This window comes from Phocoena sinus, chromosome 4 (genome assembly GCF_008692025.1).
Source record: "Phocoena sinus isolate mPhoSin1 chromosome 4, mPhoSin1.pri, whole genome shotgun sequence".
NCBI classification, from domain to species: Eukaryota; Metazoa; Chordata; class Mammalia; order Artiodactyla; family Phocoenidae; genus Phocoena; species Phocoena sinus.
Window position 1 is genome coordinate 116,138,362 of NC_045766.1, and position 16,003 is coordinate 116,154,364.

General features: G+C 38.9%; 1 protein-coding gene across 7 annotated transcripts in view; it reads left to right on the top strand.

Moving 5' to 3' along the window:
• LOC116753517 (canalicular multispecific organic anion transporter 1-like) overlaps positions 1 to 16,003 on the top strand; it is an 89,776-nt gene that overhangs the window by 43,677 nt on the left and 30,096 nt on the right. For all 7 annotated transcript variants that reach the window (XM_032631353.1, XM_032631352.1, XM_032631354.1 and 4 more), the window contains 3 exons: positions 1,208 to 1,375; positions 2,532 to 2,694; positions 15,240 to 15,315. In XM_032631353.1, the coding sequence (XP_032487244.1) occupies positions 1,208 to 1,375; positions 2,532 to 2,694; positions 15,240 to 15,315 (407 nt within the window). The remainder of the gene's footprint in view (positions 1 to 1,207; positions 1,376 to 2,531; positions 2,695 to 15,239; positions 15,316 to 16,003) is intronic.

Sequence of the window (16,003 nt, forward strand, 5' to 3'; positions counted from 1 at the left end):
TGGTATTGGCTTTGTCCTAAATATATATATACATTTTTTTTTTTTTTTTTTTTTTTTTTGCGGTACGCGGGCCTCTCACTGTTGCGGCCTCTCTGGTTGCGGAGCACAGGCTCCGGACGCGCAGGCTCAGCGGCCATGGCTCATGGGCCCAGCCGCTCTTAGGCATGTGGGATCCTCCCGGACCAGGGCACGAACCCGCGTCCCCTGCATCGGCAGGCGGACTCTCAACCACTGCGCCACCAGGGAAGCCCTGTCCTAAATATTTTACACTCAGTAAATGCTCATGACAAGCCCATGAGTTGGGGGCTGTTATAATCACACCACACACACACACACACACACACACACACAAACACACACACACACACACATATACGTTTCATATTACTTTGTATATTATTTTTTCACTCCTGGCTCCCCTGCTAAAATGTGACCTCCTCATGACAGAGGCTCGGTTTCATTTATCTCTAAATCCCAAGTACTAGCACAGCACCCAGAGTATAGGAGATATTTGTTGAATAGTAGGAGGACGAGAAAGGCAAAGAAGCAATGACATTTTACAATTATAGGGCACTGGCTGATTTCTGTGCTGCATGGAGAGCTTTTAAACCAGATCTGTAAACACTAAACATAAAATAAATCAAGTAAATTGGGCCTGGCCCCATAATTCTCCATACATGGCTGTACACGTCGACTTTAATTCTCACAGAGTGATGTATATTCCTTATTCTTGCTTCTTAGAGCTGTACTTTTGCCAACAAGACTTGTACTAATCTTTCTACAGAAGAAAATAGGACATGTTGATTGCTGCTTTGGTAATTTAGTTATTATTCTCAGTCTCCTATGTGTCAATTTAAAAATGATCACCAGTGTCAGTACACGGCTGGCAGCCAAAAGTTTTCTTTAGTGTTCCACAGGCACAACTTTTCAGAGTTAGGGAACCGGAAAAATTCTTTTCTCCATAACTGTTAGTATCTACTTTTGAAAGCACGCAATTAAGAGAAAGCAGATATATCTGTTAACGTGCACAAATTAGTGGTACTAGGAAATAGAGGCTTTTGGAATTTTACGATAAAGAAAGGTTAGAGTGTTAACCATGAATTATTACCTATCCCTGCTACAGAAGAGAATTTGGACGTAACTCTATGTGCTTTGAGATTTACACGTTTTTCCTCTGGTTTTGTTTTTTCTCCTGCTTCATTTTCAGGGTGTGAATATAAGTGGAGGTCAGAGGCATCGAGTCAGTCTGGCCAGAGCTGTCTATAGTGGGGCCGACATCTACCTCCTGGATGATCCCTTGTCTGCAGTTGATGTTCATGTTGGAAAGCAACTTTTTGAAAAAGTGATTGGGTCCTCCGGCATGTTGAAAAACAAGGTAGCCATAACATCACTTATGCTTTAGTGAGGGAAGGAGAGGATAATCTATGTAGCATTGTGCCCCAAATTCTAATATTTTATTTGTTGTAGCAGAGTAGTTAAATTTCACATAAAGAATGAGATGTTATATTGCTCTTTTACAGACTCACTTTAATGAATGTTTTAAAATTTTTTACAAGTTTACTCTGACCACAACTTATGTGATTATTACCTCATTGACTAATACCATATTCGAAGGTGGTTTACATGCCAAAATGAGTTGTTTTTAGCTTAGGTGACTCTTTTTGAAAAGTGGTATTTTGGTGCATAGCACTTTTATAAAAAATACTATTACTTTATTATTTATTACTTAAAATGTGGTATTATTAATCTAGCATTCATAACAATTCAATTGTTTTGTGAAGGAACCAAGAAGAAAGGAATTAATATTTACCAAGTGCATACTATGTTTGACGCTAAATTAGTTCATTTAGTTCTTATAGCAAGTCTCTGAGATAGGCATTATCGTTGTTCTTGTTTTATACATGAAGAAACTCAGGGCTTATAATGACTTGTTGTAGCTTGCTTAATTTAAGAGCCACAGAGATTTTTAAAAGCCTGTCTGACCACAAAACCATACTCATCGATTCACAATATGTGTTTACAGATTTATTAATATAGAGAATTCTGGAAAATTTAAATAAATGTATAAATATTTAAAGAATAGACAAATATCTTTATTTATTGAAATGAAACCAAGATAAATCTTCTCATTCAATTTTATGTATATGTGTACAATAATATGGAAAGATTTAAAAATAAAGACTTGAATCAAACATGTTTTTGTAATGCTACAGGACCTTAGAAAAAGGAAGCAAGAGTGACAGTTATAAGATTGTTTTTAATTTGCTGTAAATTTGATTCATTTTTAATGAATGAAGAATACCTGAACTAATGGGTTAAAAACATTTGCTGACTTTTTTCTTTTTTCTTTTTTGTCTAGCAGTGTATCATCATTCATTGTGAAATATATTTATATACGCTGCCTTAAACTGGCACCTACCAAGAATTAAACTCTAAAATAGTAAAGACAAAAAATAATGATTGCAGCTCTCTTTAAAATGGCTTACTTTTGCCATCTTTTGTAACCCAGGGAATAAAATACTCTTTTGTAGACTCGAATTTTAGTGACACACAACTTCACACTTCTACCCCTGATGGATCTTATTGTTGTAATGGAAAGTGGCAGAGTAGCACAAATGGGAACATACCAGGAACTTCTGTCTAAAACCAAAAATCTCACGAATTTGCTTCAGGCCTTCAGTGAACAAGAAAAAGGTGAGGACACAGTGAAAAATAAACCTAAGATACAGGGTGCTTACCCATTTTGAAAGCCCATTAATTGCCTGATTTCTTACTATGCATTTTTCTTCATTCATGCTACTTAAGTCAGGAACTGGGTGTCTTCCTTTCTCTAGAAAAGAAACAAATACGTTGGGACACATCAGCTAAAAATCAACCTTGTTTATGATTTTTAAGCAAAATGTTATGCCCCAGGGTCAGTTTGTTCATTTATGAAATAAGAGATTAGGTGATTTATAAGCTCTGTTGCAGGTTTAGAATATAATGGGTCTAAACATTCTACTTTCTTTGAAATCCATGCCAAATAAATAATAAATATTTAAAACATACTATGGCATGTTGTGGGAGAGAAACAAAAGAAAAGAAAATCTGAAGAATGACAAAGGAGAATGATGCTTGTCTAACTTTTACAAAATAGCAACTGAGTTTATTTAGTACTAATTTTTGTTACTATAGTCCTAATATTTTAAATTAAGATTCATAGATATTTGTGTAAATGAAGTGGTTTGATCTTTGTCTAATTAGGACATAAAGATGTTTGAAATCTAGTATTAGTTTAATATTGCAGAGATCAGTCATTTTCCAGCTCTGAAAGTTGGATGTACCATTATCTTTTTCCAGCTGTAGATGTTTTCTCATGTGTACCACCATCATGATCCTTGTTCTATACCTTTCCAGAACACCACTGAGAAATGGCCGTAAAACCAAGTGAACTATTTCATAATTGCAGGCTAAAAGAAGACATATAGAGTTATTCTTAGGATTTCCTACATGAACTGGTATCTGTTCATTCACTTCACACTTTACCTGGATATAAAAGTCAGAAAGATATGAAAGCAGTTTATAACAAGATCAGTACAATTTAGTATTTTAATGCCATGAAATCAAAAAGCAGAGCCATTTTGCTGAAGTGTTTCTCTAAGCTAACACACATTAGGTATGCACTACTTTTTTTTTATTCCTTGTTTATGCCCCTTTCTCAAATTTAAATATTCTATATGTAGATACATTCAGAAAAACCTGATCCATTGTCAGGTGGCTGTGATCATTCTTAATAAAAGAAGACCTTGTCTTTTCTTAATGGCTAGCAGTTTTGGAAATGAGTCCTTGCCTATTTGGTCAGGCTGAGTAATAATTTATATTTAGTGTGTAGGAAAGATATATCTATGAGTGTCTCTGAGGGCTGCAATGAGGATGTGGTCTGTCATTTTCTCTATCCCCAGCACTTAGGCAGCCTCGTGTTAGGCAAATAACAGGTACTCAGTAGCTGTTTGTTAGATGAATGTGCCTCCATTTTTTCTACCAAAAGTATGTCTCCTCAGAGTGAATGGGGTGATTTGTAATACTACGAGCCAGGATATATTTTTTGCTACTTATTTTAAAGGCAACATGAAATATAAGTTGTATTACTTTGGAAAATATAGCTCTGAAAGCAGGCAGTGTGTAAGTTTTAAGTTCAATATTTAATCTACCATAAAATATGGAACACAATTTTGAAAGTTGTGGCATTTGCTCTTGTTTAAGTCTCCAGTTTTGGAAACAAATATCATACCTCCCTCCATTGATATATCTTATGTACACCAGTCCTCTGTGGTAACAAGTGGAAAACATTCTTGAAGTTGAGCTGACATTAATAGATGTTACTATCTCAGCAACAGAAATAGAACAGATTTAGGAAAATGTAAATTGAGCTTTCTTCTAGTTACTTCAGTATTGTGTCTTTTCTGTTAAAATTCAGAAAGGTGGTGAGTAGAGATCATTTTTGTACTAGAAATAGAATATGTTTTTTACAAGGAATATTTCTGGGATTTTTGATTTATTTGGATGGTGAGTAAAAAATATATAAAGTCTTGTAAAAAGCGGGCATAAAATTACTCATGTTAATACTAGATAGATAGATATTTGTAAAAGGTCAGCCATATATATTGTAATTTTATTAGTGACCACACAGAGCAGAACAAAAATAGATCAACTGATATACAATTGATATAAAACATCCCCCAGACAACAACTTCAAACCTGGTTACATTTAGTCACATTCCTACAGTATTGCCCTTAGACCTGGGCCAATTTGACCCAGTCCTGTACTAGGTCTCCGCTCTGCCTTCCCTGGCTGGCTCTCTGGCCAAGGCCTGGGGATTGTGCCCATTGGGGGTCCTCTTCCCATCCCGCCATTCCTTGACCACTCCAAGTACTTGGAGTCCCAGAGTTCTCTGCCCATATGACATAAATTTGCTCCAAGGACCTGGGCTCTCATTCTTTAGTTCTACCCTCTTAAGGGTCGACTGCTCTACTGGCATTCACTACTCCTTGGATGAAGGATGTTTTTTTTTCTGGGAGGAGGGTTGGCAGTCTGGACATGTAGCTGAGGCAGTCACAGACATGGTGAGGGGTGGAGCTGGGGTGGGAGAAAACCCAGCAAGCACCTTGACCCCATCACCTGGGACTACCGCATTCCCCAGAGGAACTCGCAGGGCTCCAGACACTCTCACCTGGATTTTGCCTTCCAGGTGGTCGGGAAGGTGTATGTGTTAGGGTAAGCGATAGAACTTATTTACCAGTCTGCTAGTTCCATCTATAACTATCAAATACTTAGAAGTATGGTATGCGGGCCTTCATTTATACTCTTGCCCCAGTTACCACAAATGTTAGGCGCAGGCTTGTCCCTGTGGGGAATTTCTTTCTCTTCTTTGCATAAGTAGTGAATAAAAATCAACTTATATCTGAGGACATTTTTACTGGAATTTAGAAGAAAGAGGGCTACGTGGACAGAGTGTGATTTGAGAAGTGTGATCCCCACTTCTAAATTCAATCTATCATTTATTTTTTACAATTTATCCTTTTTGGCCTTGAGTCTGTTCAGGAATTACATTAAAAAGCACACAATATTTCCACGTAAAACTGTTTTTTTTTTTTTTTTTAATTTTTTTTAAAACATCTTTATTGGGGTATAATTGCTTTACAATGGTGTGTTAGTTTCTGCTTTATAACAAAGTGAATCAGCTATACATATACATATGTTCCCATATGTCTTCCCTCTTGCGTCTCCCTCCCTCCCACTCTCCCCATCCCACCCTTCCAGGCTGTCACAAAGCACCGAGCTAATATCCCTGTGCCTTGCGGCTGCTTCCCCCCAGCTATCTACCTTACTACGTTTGTTAGTGTGTATATGTCCGTGACTCTCTCTCGCCCTGTCAAAACTCACCCCTCCCCCTCCCCATACCCTCAAGTCCGTTCTCCAGTAGGTCTGCGTCTTTATTCCTATCTTACCCCTAGGTTCTTCATGACATTTTTTTCCCTTAAATTCCATATATATGTGTTAGCATACGGTATTTGTCTTTTTCTTTCTGACTTACTTCACTCTGTATGACAGACTCTAGGTCTATCCATCTCATTACAAATAGCTCAATTTCATTTCTTTTTAAGGCTGAGTAATATTCCATTGTGTATATGTGCCACATCTTCTTTATCCATTCATCCGATGATGGGCGCTTAGGTTGTTTCCATGTCCTGGCTATTGTAAATAGAGCTGCAATGAACATTTTGGTACATGACTCTTTTTGAATTTTGGTTTTCTCAGGGTATATGCCAAGTAGTGGGATTGCTGGGTCATATGGTAATTCTATTTGTAGTTTTTTAAGGAACCTCCATACTGTTCTCCACAGTGGCTGAACCAATTCACATTCCCACCAGCAGTGCAAGAGTGTCCCCTTTTCTCCACACCCTCTCCAGCATTTATTGTTTCTAGATTTTTTGATGATGGCCATTCTGACTGGTGTGAGATGATATCTCATTGTAGTTTTGATTTGCATTTCTCTAATGAATAATGATGTTGAGCATTCTTTCATGTGTTTGTTGGCATTCTGTATATCTTCTTTGGAGAAATGTCTATTTAGGTCTTCTGCCCATTTTTGGATGGGGTTGTTTGTTTTTTTGTTATTGAGCTGCATGAGCTGCTTGTAAATTTTGGAGATTAATCCTTTGTCAGTTGCTTCATTTGTAAATGTTTTCTCCCATTCTGAGGGTTGTCTTTTGGTCTTGGTTATGGTTTCCTTTGCTGTGCAAAAGCTTTGAAGTTTCATTAGGTCCCATTTGTTTATTTTTGTTTTTATTTCCATTACTCTAGGAGGTGGGTCAGAAAGGATCTTGCTGTGATTTATGTCATAGAGTGTTCTTCCTATGTTTTCTTCTAAGAGTTTGATAGTTTCTGGCCTTACATTTAGGTCTTTAATCCATTTTGAGCTTATTTTTGTGTATGGTGTTAGGGAGTGATCTAATCTCATACTTTTACATGTACCTGTCCAGTTTTCCCAGCACCATTTATTGAAGAGGCTGTCCTTTCTCCACTGTACATTCCTGCCTCCTTTATCAAAGATAAGGTGTCCATATGTGCGTGGGTTTATCTCTGGGCTTTCTATCCTGTTCCACTGATCTATCTTTCTGTTTTTGTGCCAGTACCATACTGTCTTGATTACTGTTGCTTTGTAATATAGTCTGAAGTCAGGGAGCCTTATTCCTCCAGCTCCTTTTTTCGTTCTCAAGATTGCTTTGGCTGTTCGGGGTCTTTTGTGTTTCCATACAAATTGCGAAATTTTTTGTTCTAGTTCTGTGAAAAATGCCAGTGGTAGTTTGATAGGGATTGCATTGAATCTGTAGATTGCTTTGGGTAGTAGAGTCATTTTCACAATGTTGATTCTTCCCATCCAAGAACATGGTATATCTCTCCATCTATTTGTATCATCTTTAATTTCTTTCATCAGTGTCTTATAATTTTCTGCATACAGGTCTTTCGTATCCTTAGGTAGGTTTATTCCTAGATATTTTATTCTTTTTGTTGCAGTGGTAAATGGGAGTGTTTTCTTGATTTCACTTTCAGATTTTTCATCATTAGTATATAGGAATGCCAGAGATTTCTGTGCATTAATTTTGTATCCTGCTACTTTACCAAATTCATTGATTAGCTCTAGTAGTTTTCTGGTAGCATCTTTAGGATTCTCTATGTATAGTATCATGTCATCTGCAAACAGTGACAGCTTTACTTCTTCTTTTCCGATTTGGATTCCTTTTATTTCCTTTTCTTCTCTGATTGCTGTGGCTAAAACTTCCAAAACTATGTTGAATAAGAGTGGTGAGAGTGGGCAACCTTGTCTTGTTCCTGATCTTAGTGGAAATGCTTTCAGTTTTTCACCATTGAGGATGATGTTTGCTGTGGGCTTGTCATATATGGCTTTTATTATGTTTAGGAAAGTTCCCTCTATGCCTACTTTCTGGAGGGTTTTTATCATAAATGGGTGTTGAATTTTGTCGAAAGCTTTCTCTGCATCTATTGAGATGATCATATGGTTTTTCTCCTTCAATTTGTTAATATGGTTTATCACATTGATAGATTTGCGTATATTGAAGAATCCTTGCATTCCTGGAATAAACCCCACTTGATCATGGTGTATGATCCTTTTAATGTGCTGTTGGATTCTGTTTGCTAGTATTTTGTTGAGGATTTTTGCATCTATGTTCATCAGTGATATTGGCCTGTAGTTTTCTTTCTTTGTGACATCCTTGTCTGGTTTTGGTATCAAGGTGATGGTGGCTTCGTAGAAGGAATTTGGGAGTGTTCCTCCCTCTGCTATATTTTGGAAGAGTTTGAGAAGGATAGGTGTTAGCTCTTCTCTAAACGTTTGATAGAATTCACCTGTGAAGCCATCTGGTCCTGGGCTTTTGTTTGTTGGAAGGTTTTTAATCACAGTTTCAATTTCAGTGCTTGTGATTGGTCTGTTCATATTTTCTATTTCTTCCTGATTCAGTCTTGGCAGGTTGTGCATTTCTAAGAATTTGTCCATTTCTTCCAGATTGTCCATTTTATTGGCATAGAGTTGCTTGTAGTAATCTCTCATGATTTTTTTTATTTCTGCAGTGTCAGTTGTTACTTCTCCTTTTTCATTTCTAATTCTATTGATTTGAGTCTTCTCCCTTTTTTTCTTGATGAGTCTGGCTAGTGGTTTATCTATTTTGTTTATCTTCTCAAAGAACCAGCTTTTAGTTTTATTGATCTTTGCTATTGTTTCCTTCATTTCTTTTTCATTTATTTCTGATCTGATTTTTATGATTTCTTTCCTTCTGCTAACTTTGGGGTTTTTTTGTTCTTCTTTCTCTAATTGCTTGAGGTGCAAGGTTAGGTTGTTTATTCGAGATGTTTCCTGCTTCTTAAGGTGGGCTTGTATTGCTATAAACTTCCCCCTTAGAACTGCTTTTGCTGCATCCCATAGGTTTTGGGTCGTTGTGTCTCCATTGTCATTTGTTTCTAGGTATTTTTTTATTTCCTCTTTGATTTCTTCAGTGATCACTTCATTATTAAGTAGTGTATTGTTTAGCCTCCATGTGTTTGTATTTTTTACAGATCTTTTCCTGTAATTGATATCTAGTCTCATGGCGTTGTGGTCGGAAAAGATACTTGATACAATTTCAGTTTTCTTAAATTTACCAAGGCTTGATTTGTGACCCAAGATATGATCTATCCTGGAGAATGTTCCATGAGCACTTGAGAAAAATGTGTATTCTGTTGTTTTTGGATGGAGTGTCCTATAAATATCAATTAAGTCCATCTTGTTTAATGTATCATTTAAAGCTTGTGTTTCCTTATTTATTTTCATTTTGGATGATCTGTCCATGGGTGAAAGTGGGGTGTTAAAGTCCCCTACTATGAATGTGTTACTGTTGATCTCCCCTTTTATGGTTGTTAGTATTTGCCTTATGTATTGAGGTGCTCCTATGTTGGGTGCATAAATATTTACAATTGTTATATCTTCTTCTTGGATCGATCCCTTGATCATTATGTAGTGTCCTTCTTTGTCCCTTTTAATAGTCCTTATTTTAAAGTCTATTTTGTCTGATATGAGAATTGCTACTCCAGCTTTCTTTTGGTTTCCATTTGCATGGAATATCTTTTTCCATCCCCTTACTTTCAGTCTGTATGTGTCTCTAGTTCTGAAGTGGGTCTCTTGTAGACAGCATATATAAGGGTCTTGTTTTTGTATCCATTCAGCCAATCTGTGTCTTTTGGTGGGAGCATTTAGTCCATTTACATTTAAGGTAATTATCGATATGTATGTTCCTATTTCCATTTTATATATTGTTTTGGGTTCGCTACTATAGGTCATTTCCTTCTCTTGTGTTTCGTGTCTAGAGAAGTTCCTTTAGCATTTGTTGTAAAGCTGGTTTGGTGGTGCTGAACTCTCTCAGCTTTTGCTTGTCTGTAAAGGTTTTAATTTCTCCATCAAATGTGAATGAGATCCTTGCTGGGTAGAGTAGTCTTGGTTGCAGGCTATTCTCCTTCATCACTTTCAGTATGTCCTGCCACTCCCTTCTGGCTTGTAGGGTTTCTGCTGAGAGATCAGCTGTTAACCTTATGGGGATTCCCTTGTGTGTTATTTGTTGTTTTTCCCTTGCTGCTTTTAATATGCTTTCTTTGTATTTAATTTTTGACAGTTTGATTAATATGTGTCTTGGCGTGTTTCTCCTTGTATTTATCCTGTATGGGACCCTCTGTGCTTCCTGGACTTGATTAACTATTTCCTTTCCCATATTAGGGAAGTTTTCAACTATAATCTCTTCAAATATTTTCTCAGTCCCTTTCTTTCTTTCTTCTTCTTCTGGAACCCCTATAATTCGAATGTTGGTGCGTTTCATGTTGTCCCAGAGGTCTCTGAGACTGTCCTCAGTTCTTTTCATTCTTTTTTCTTTATTCTGCTCTGCAGTAGTTATTTCCACTACTTTATCCTCCAGGTCACTTATCCGTTCTTCTGCCTCAGTTATTCTGCTATTGATCCTATCTAGAGTGATTTTAATTTCATTTATTGCATTGTTCATCGTTGCTTGTTTCATCTTTAGTTCTTGTAGGTCCTTGTTAACTGTTTCTTGCATTTTGTCCATTCTACTTCCAAGATTTCGGATCATCCTTACTATCATTATTCTGAATTCTTTTTCAGGTAGATTGCCTATTTCCTCTTCATTTGTTAGGTCTGGTGGGTTTTTATCTTGCTCCTTCATCTGCTGTGTGTTTTTCTGTCTTCTCATTTTGCTTATCTTACTGTGTTTGGGGTCTCCTTTTTGCAGGCTGCACGTTCATAGTTCCCGTTGTTTTTGATGTCTGTCTCCAGTGGCTAAGGTTGTTTCAGTGGGTTGTGTAGGCTTCCTGGTGGAGGGGACTAGTGCCTGTGTTGTGCTGGATGAGGCTGGATCTTGTCTCTCTAGTGGGCAGGTTCACGTCTGGTGGTGTGTTTTGGGGTGTCTGTGGCCTTATTCTGATTTTAGGCAGCCTCTCTGCTAATGGGTGGGGTTGTGTTCCTGTTTTGCTAGTTGTTTGGCATAGGTTGTCCAGCACTGTGGCTTGCTGGTCGTTGAGTGAAGCTGGGTGCTGGTGTTAAGATGGAGGTCTCTGGGATATTTCCACCGTTTAATATTATGTGGAGCTGGGAGGTCTCTTGTTGACCAGTGTCCTGAAGTTGGCTCTCCTACCTCAGAGGCAGAGCCCTGACTCCTGGCTGGAGCACCAAGAGCCTTTCATCCACACAGCTCAGAATAAAAGGGAGAAAAAGTAGGGCGAATTAGTAGAAGTATGAGTAAAGAAAGAAGGAAAGGAGGAAAGGAAGGAAGGAAGAAAGAAGCAAAGAAGGAAAGAAAGGAGGGAGGGAGGGAGGGAGGGAGGAAGGAAGGAAGGAGGGAAAGAAGGAAAAAAGACAGAAAGAAAGATGATACAGTAAAAATAAAATAAAGTATAATATAGTTATTGAATTAAAAAATATTTAGAAAAAAAAGAAAAGGGACGGATAGAACCTTAGGACAAATGTTGGAAGCAAAGCTATACAGAGAAAATCTTACACAGAAGCATACACATACACCTTCACAAAAAGAGGTAAAGGGGGAAAAATCATAAATCCTGCTCCCTGAGACCACCTCCTCAATTTGGGGTGATTCGTTGTCTAAAGGAGGGAAGGAAGGAAGGAAAGAAAGAAAGAACGAAGGTAAAGTATAATAAAGTTATTACAATTAAACTTAATTATTAAGAAAAAGAATTTTTTAAAAAAAGTCATGGACGGATAGAGCCCTAGGACAAATGGTGGAAGCAAGAGTATACAGATAAGATCTCACACAGAAGCATACACGTACACATTCACAAAAAGAGGAAAAGGGAAAAAAATCATAGATCTCGCTCCTAAATTCCACCTCTTCAATTTGGGATCATTCCTTGTCTATTCAGGTATTCCACAGATGCAGGGTATATCAAGTTGATTGTGGAGCTTTAATCCGCTGCTTCTGTAGCTGCTGGGAGAGATTTCCCTTTCTCTTCTTTGTTCTCACAGCTCACAGGAGCTCAGCTTTGGATTTGGCCCTGCCTCTGCGTGTAGGTCGCTGGAGGGCGTCTGTTTTTTCGCTCAGACAGGACGGGGTTAAAGGAGCCGCTGATTCGGGGCCTCCGGCTCACTCAGGCCGGGGGTTGGGGGATGGGGGTAGGAGGGGCACTACGTGCGGGGCGGGCCTGCGGCTGCAGAGGCAGCGTGACGCTGCGGCAGAGGCCGGCGTGACGTTGCACCAGCCTGAGTCCCGCCGTGCGCTGTCCCGGGGAAGTTGTCCCTGGATCCCGGGAACCTGGCAGTGGCGGGCTGCACAGGCTCCGCGGAAGAGGGGTGTGGAGAGTGACCTGTGCTCGCACACAGGCCCCTTGGTGGCGGCAGCAGCAGCCTTAGCGTCTCCCGCCCGTCTCTGGGGTCCGCGGTTTTAGCCGCGGCTCGCGCCCGTCTCTGGGGTTTGCGCTTTCAGCCGCGGCTCGCGCCCGTCTCTGGGGTTCGCGCTTTTAGCCGCGGCTCGCGCCCGTCTCTGGAGTTCCTTTAAGCAGCGCTCTTAAACCCCTCTCCTCGCGCACCAGGAAACAAAGAGGGAAGAAAAAGTCTCTTGCCTCTTCGGCCGGTGCAGGCTTTTCCCCGAACTCCCTCCCGGCTAGTCGTGGTGCACTAACCCCTTCAGGCTATGTTCAAGCCGCCAACCCCAGTCCTCTCCCTGAGCTCCGTCCAAAACCAAAACCCGAGCCTCAGCTCGCAGCCCCGCCCGCCCCGGCGGGTGAGCAGACAAGCCACTCGGGCTGGTGAGTGCCGGTCAGCACCGATCGTCTGTGCAGGAATCTCCCCGCTTTGCCCTCCGCACCCGTCGCTGTGCACTACTCCGCGGTCCCGAAACTCCCCCCTCTGCCTCCCGCAGTCTCCGCCCGCGGAGGGGCTTCCTAGTGTGTGGAAACTTTTCCTCCTTCACAGCTCCCTCCCACTGGTGCAGGTGCCGTCCTTATTCTTTTGTCTCTGTTTTTTCTTTTGCCCTACCCAGTTACGTGGGGAGTTTCTTGCCTTTTGGGAGGTCTGAGGTCTTCTGCCAGCCTTCAGTAGGAGTTCTGTAGGAGTTGTTCCACGTGTGGATGTATTTCTGGTGTATCCGTGGGGAGGAAGGCGATCTCCGCGTCTTACTCTTCCGCCATCTTCAAGGTCCCCCCGTAAAACTTTTTATTAACTTAATGTGACGTGAAAGTGGGAGTAAAAGTCAGCAAAACATAGTGGAAAAAACATGGGACCAATTTCAGAGCCCTGGGTTCTGGTTCTAGCACTGAATAATTATACGAATCTTTGTAAAGATGACCTCTTTTCATTCTTCCCATTTATGAAAAATGGGACTTGAACTAGATCTGTTTGTCCTGGTGTCTGATATGGAAATGAACAGTGTACATTTTTATCATTCCCTTGCCCCCAAAACTGCATATGACCCAGACACTTTTTCTTTTCCTGTAATTCTCACCCTCACTACCACAGTTGATGACAGATAAGTAGAGTTTACAGTATAATTTGGTTTGGATACATCAGATCTTTAAAACTCCATCTAGCTCTGAAAAATATATAAGTCTCACCTTATGGGAATATTATATAAGAGGTGAGAATCAGAGGAGAGAAAAGAGTTTATGGAAAAAGATATGACTAAAGATAAATTTACATATTTATAGGTTTAGTCTAGGATAATTCTTACCCATACTAATAATACTGATGGTAGCTAAGATGCCTTAGGTATTAATTCTGTCAATATAGTCACAAGTGTTTTACTTAATTCTCCCCAAAACCCCCTGAGGCTACATGGTCCTAATTTTAGAAAGAGGATCTGCATCTTGCCCAAGTTAAGACAGTGTAAGTTGCAGAATTTGAATCCATCACTTCCTCTGTTTCATGCCTGAGGCCAATCAAACCCTTAAACATTATATCAAACCTGTAGGAACAAGTACATTGACTTAGTGTGAAAGACAGGAAGGAGTGTAGGGCTCAGCTCACGCTTGCTCTCTCCATCTCTCTGTCTTTCTCTTTTTCTCTCTCTCTCCCTCTCTGTCTCTTTGACAAATTTGGGTTTCAGGCAAATCACTTATCCTATCTGAGTTTTATTTTTCCCTTCAAAATAGGGGTAAACTTACCTGTTCTCTTTATATTATCAGCTCATTTTGGCACTCAAATTGTATAATGTATGTGAACATGTTCTATAAATATATAAATTCAAACATTATTATTATCAGCTATAAAGATGAAAATGTGCCTTAGGCAGGAGAGGATGAAACATCCCCAAATTGAATTTTAATTCTGTGAGACATGGGATCCCACGTTTCTTAGAGATAGTTGATGTAAATCAGAGGCTTCCTTTAAGGACCAGATGTTTACTTCTAGAAATAAGAAAACATAGAGTTCATATAAGAGACCTTAGAAATCTCCAAGTCCACTTCCTTCTTTTTAAAGATAAGAAGTCTGAAATTCAAGGAGGTTAAGTATTACACTGTGGGAAAAGACAAAAATCTGCCTAGCTCTGAGATGTTTCCCATCGAAGTCACTAACAGTAACTTGAACATCAGTCTTGTAGTTCTAGATGTGTGACTTTGATTAATGCTACCTGCTTTACTTCTCTGCTTTTTATCTGTAAAATAAGGATAATCATAGCATCTTCCTCACAGGAGTAGTTTTGAAACATAAGAGTTAAAATAGGTAAAGTATTTAGAACATTGCCTGCCACGTAGGAAGCTATTATTAGTGACAATAGTAAGAACATGACAGAGATTCGGGGATTACCATTGCATGCTCTTAATACTTTTCACAATAACATTTGTCTATAAGACTTGATGATATTGCTTTTTTTTTTCAAAGACTGGAGTCATGTTCCTCTTGGGCAAATACTTAAACCTTCTGTGGAAGATCCAAAACAAGTTAGCACTCCTCTCTAATGTCTACGAAAGAACTTCTCCGTAGGCTTTTTCATTATGGAATCTTAGTTTTATCAAGACATTACAAAACATTTTAGGTGAATAAGAAATAATGGGGAAAATGAAAGGCTCCCAGTACACCTGTGGATCCAGAACACAAAAAATTCTCTAACTTGTATAATCTTTCATCATATTTCTCTCTATTTTGTGCATTGTTTGCTTTTATAGATATAAAAGCACTCACCGTCTTCTTCCGCAGCTCATGCTTTAAACCGAGTCAGTGTAATCAACTCCAGAACTGTACTGAAAGAACAAATCCTGGAGCAAAATGATAGGTGAGTATTAGGGTAATACCAGGCTCATAGGGATTATGGACTAATTAATTACATTTTTTAGCATTTAAAATGCATGCTATAAAAATGATCTGTACATTATGACGGATACAAAATGTACTTAGTGGTTTCCAAATTTTATACTATGAGTTACATGGTTGTACCTAAGTTTTTAAGTGAGATGTATGTGACTTCATTTGGGACACATAGTAACTCTCAGTAATTTGTAGCCAAATTCTACTAGAAGAAATCTACTCGGATTTCTGTGTGAGCTAAAGATATACCCCAAATGAATCTGTTTAGAAAAATAAGAGGAAGGAAGGGAAGGAGGGAGGAAAAGAATGATAAGGGAAAGGAAGAGAGAAATAAAAATAATAAAACTTTGACCCTGACTAGATTGTTATATTATACTTCTTTTTCATTTTTGTAAGTAACTAAAATGAACAGTGATTGAAGCAAATTAACCTAATCAGTTATTTGCCCTAATACTCCAACAGTTGCAAAGAGGAGACAAAAAAAAAAAAAAAAAGGAATAATAGCAAAAAGTGGTTTAAAAAGTAAGTGGCTAGAATTATAGGGAGCTGCCACTGGTCAAAGTTGCTAAAATGGAGAATTGGAATGGATTAGAGAGAAGCAAATACTTCAGGATCAAATAGCTCAGAATTTTGTAGTTTTGACCTTGAGTGAATGA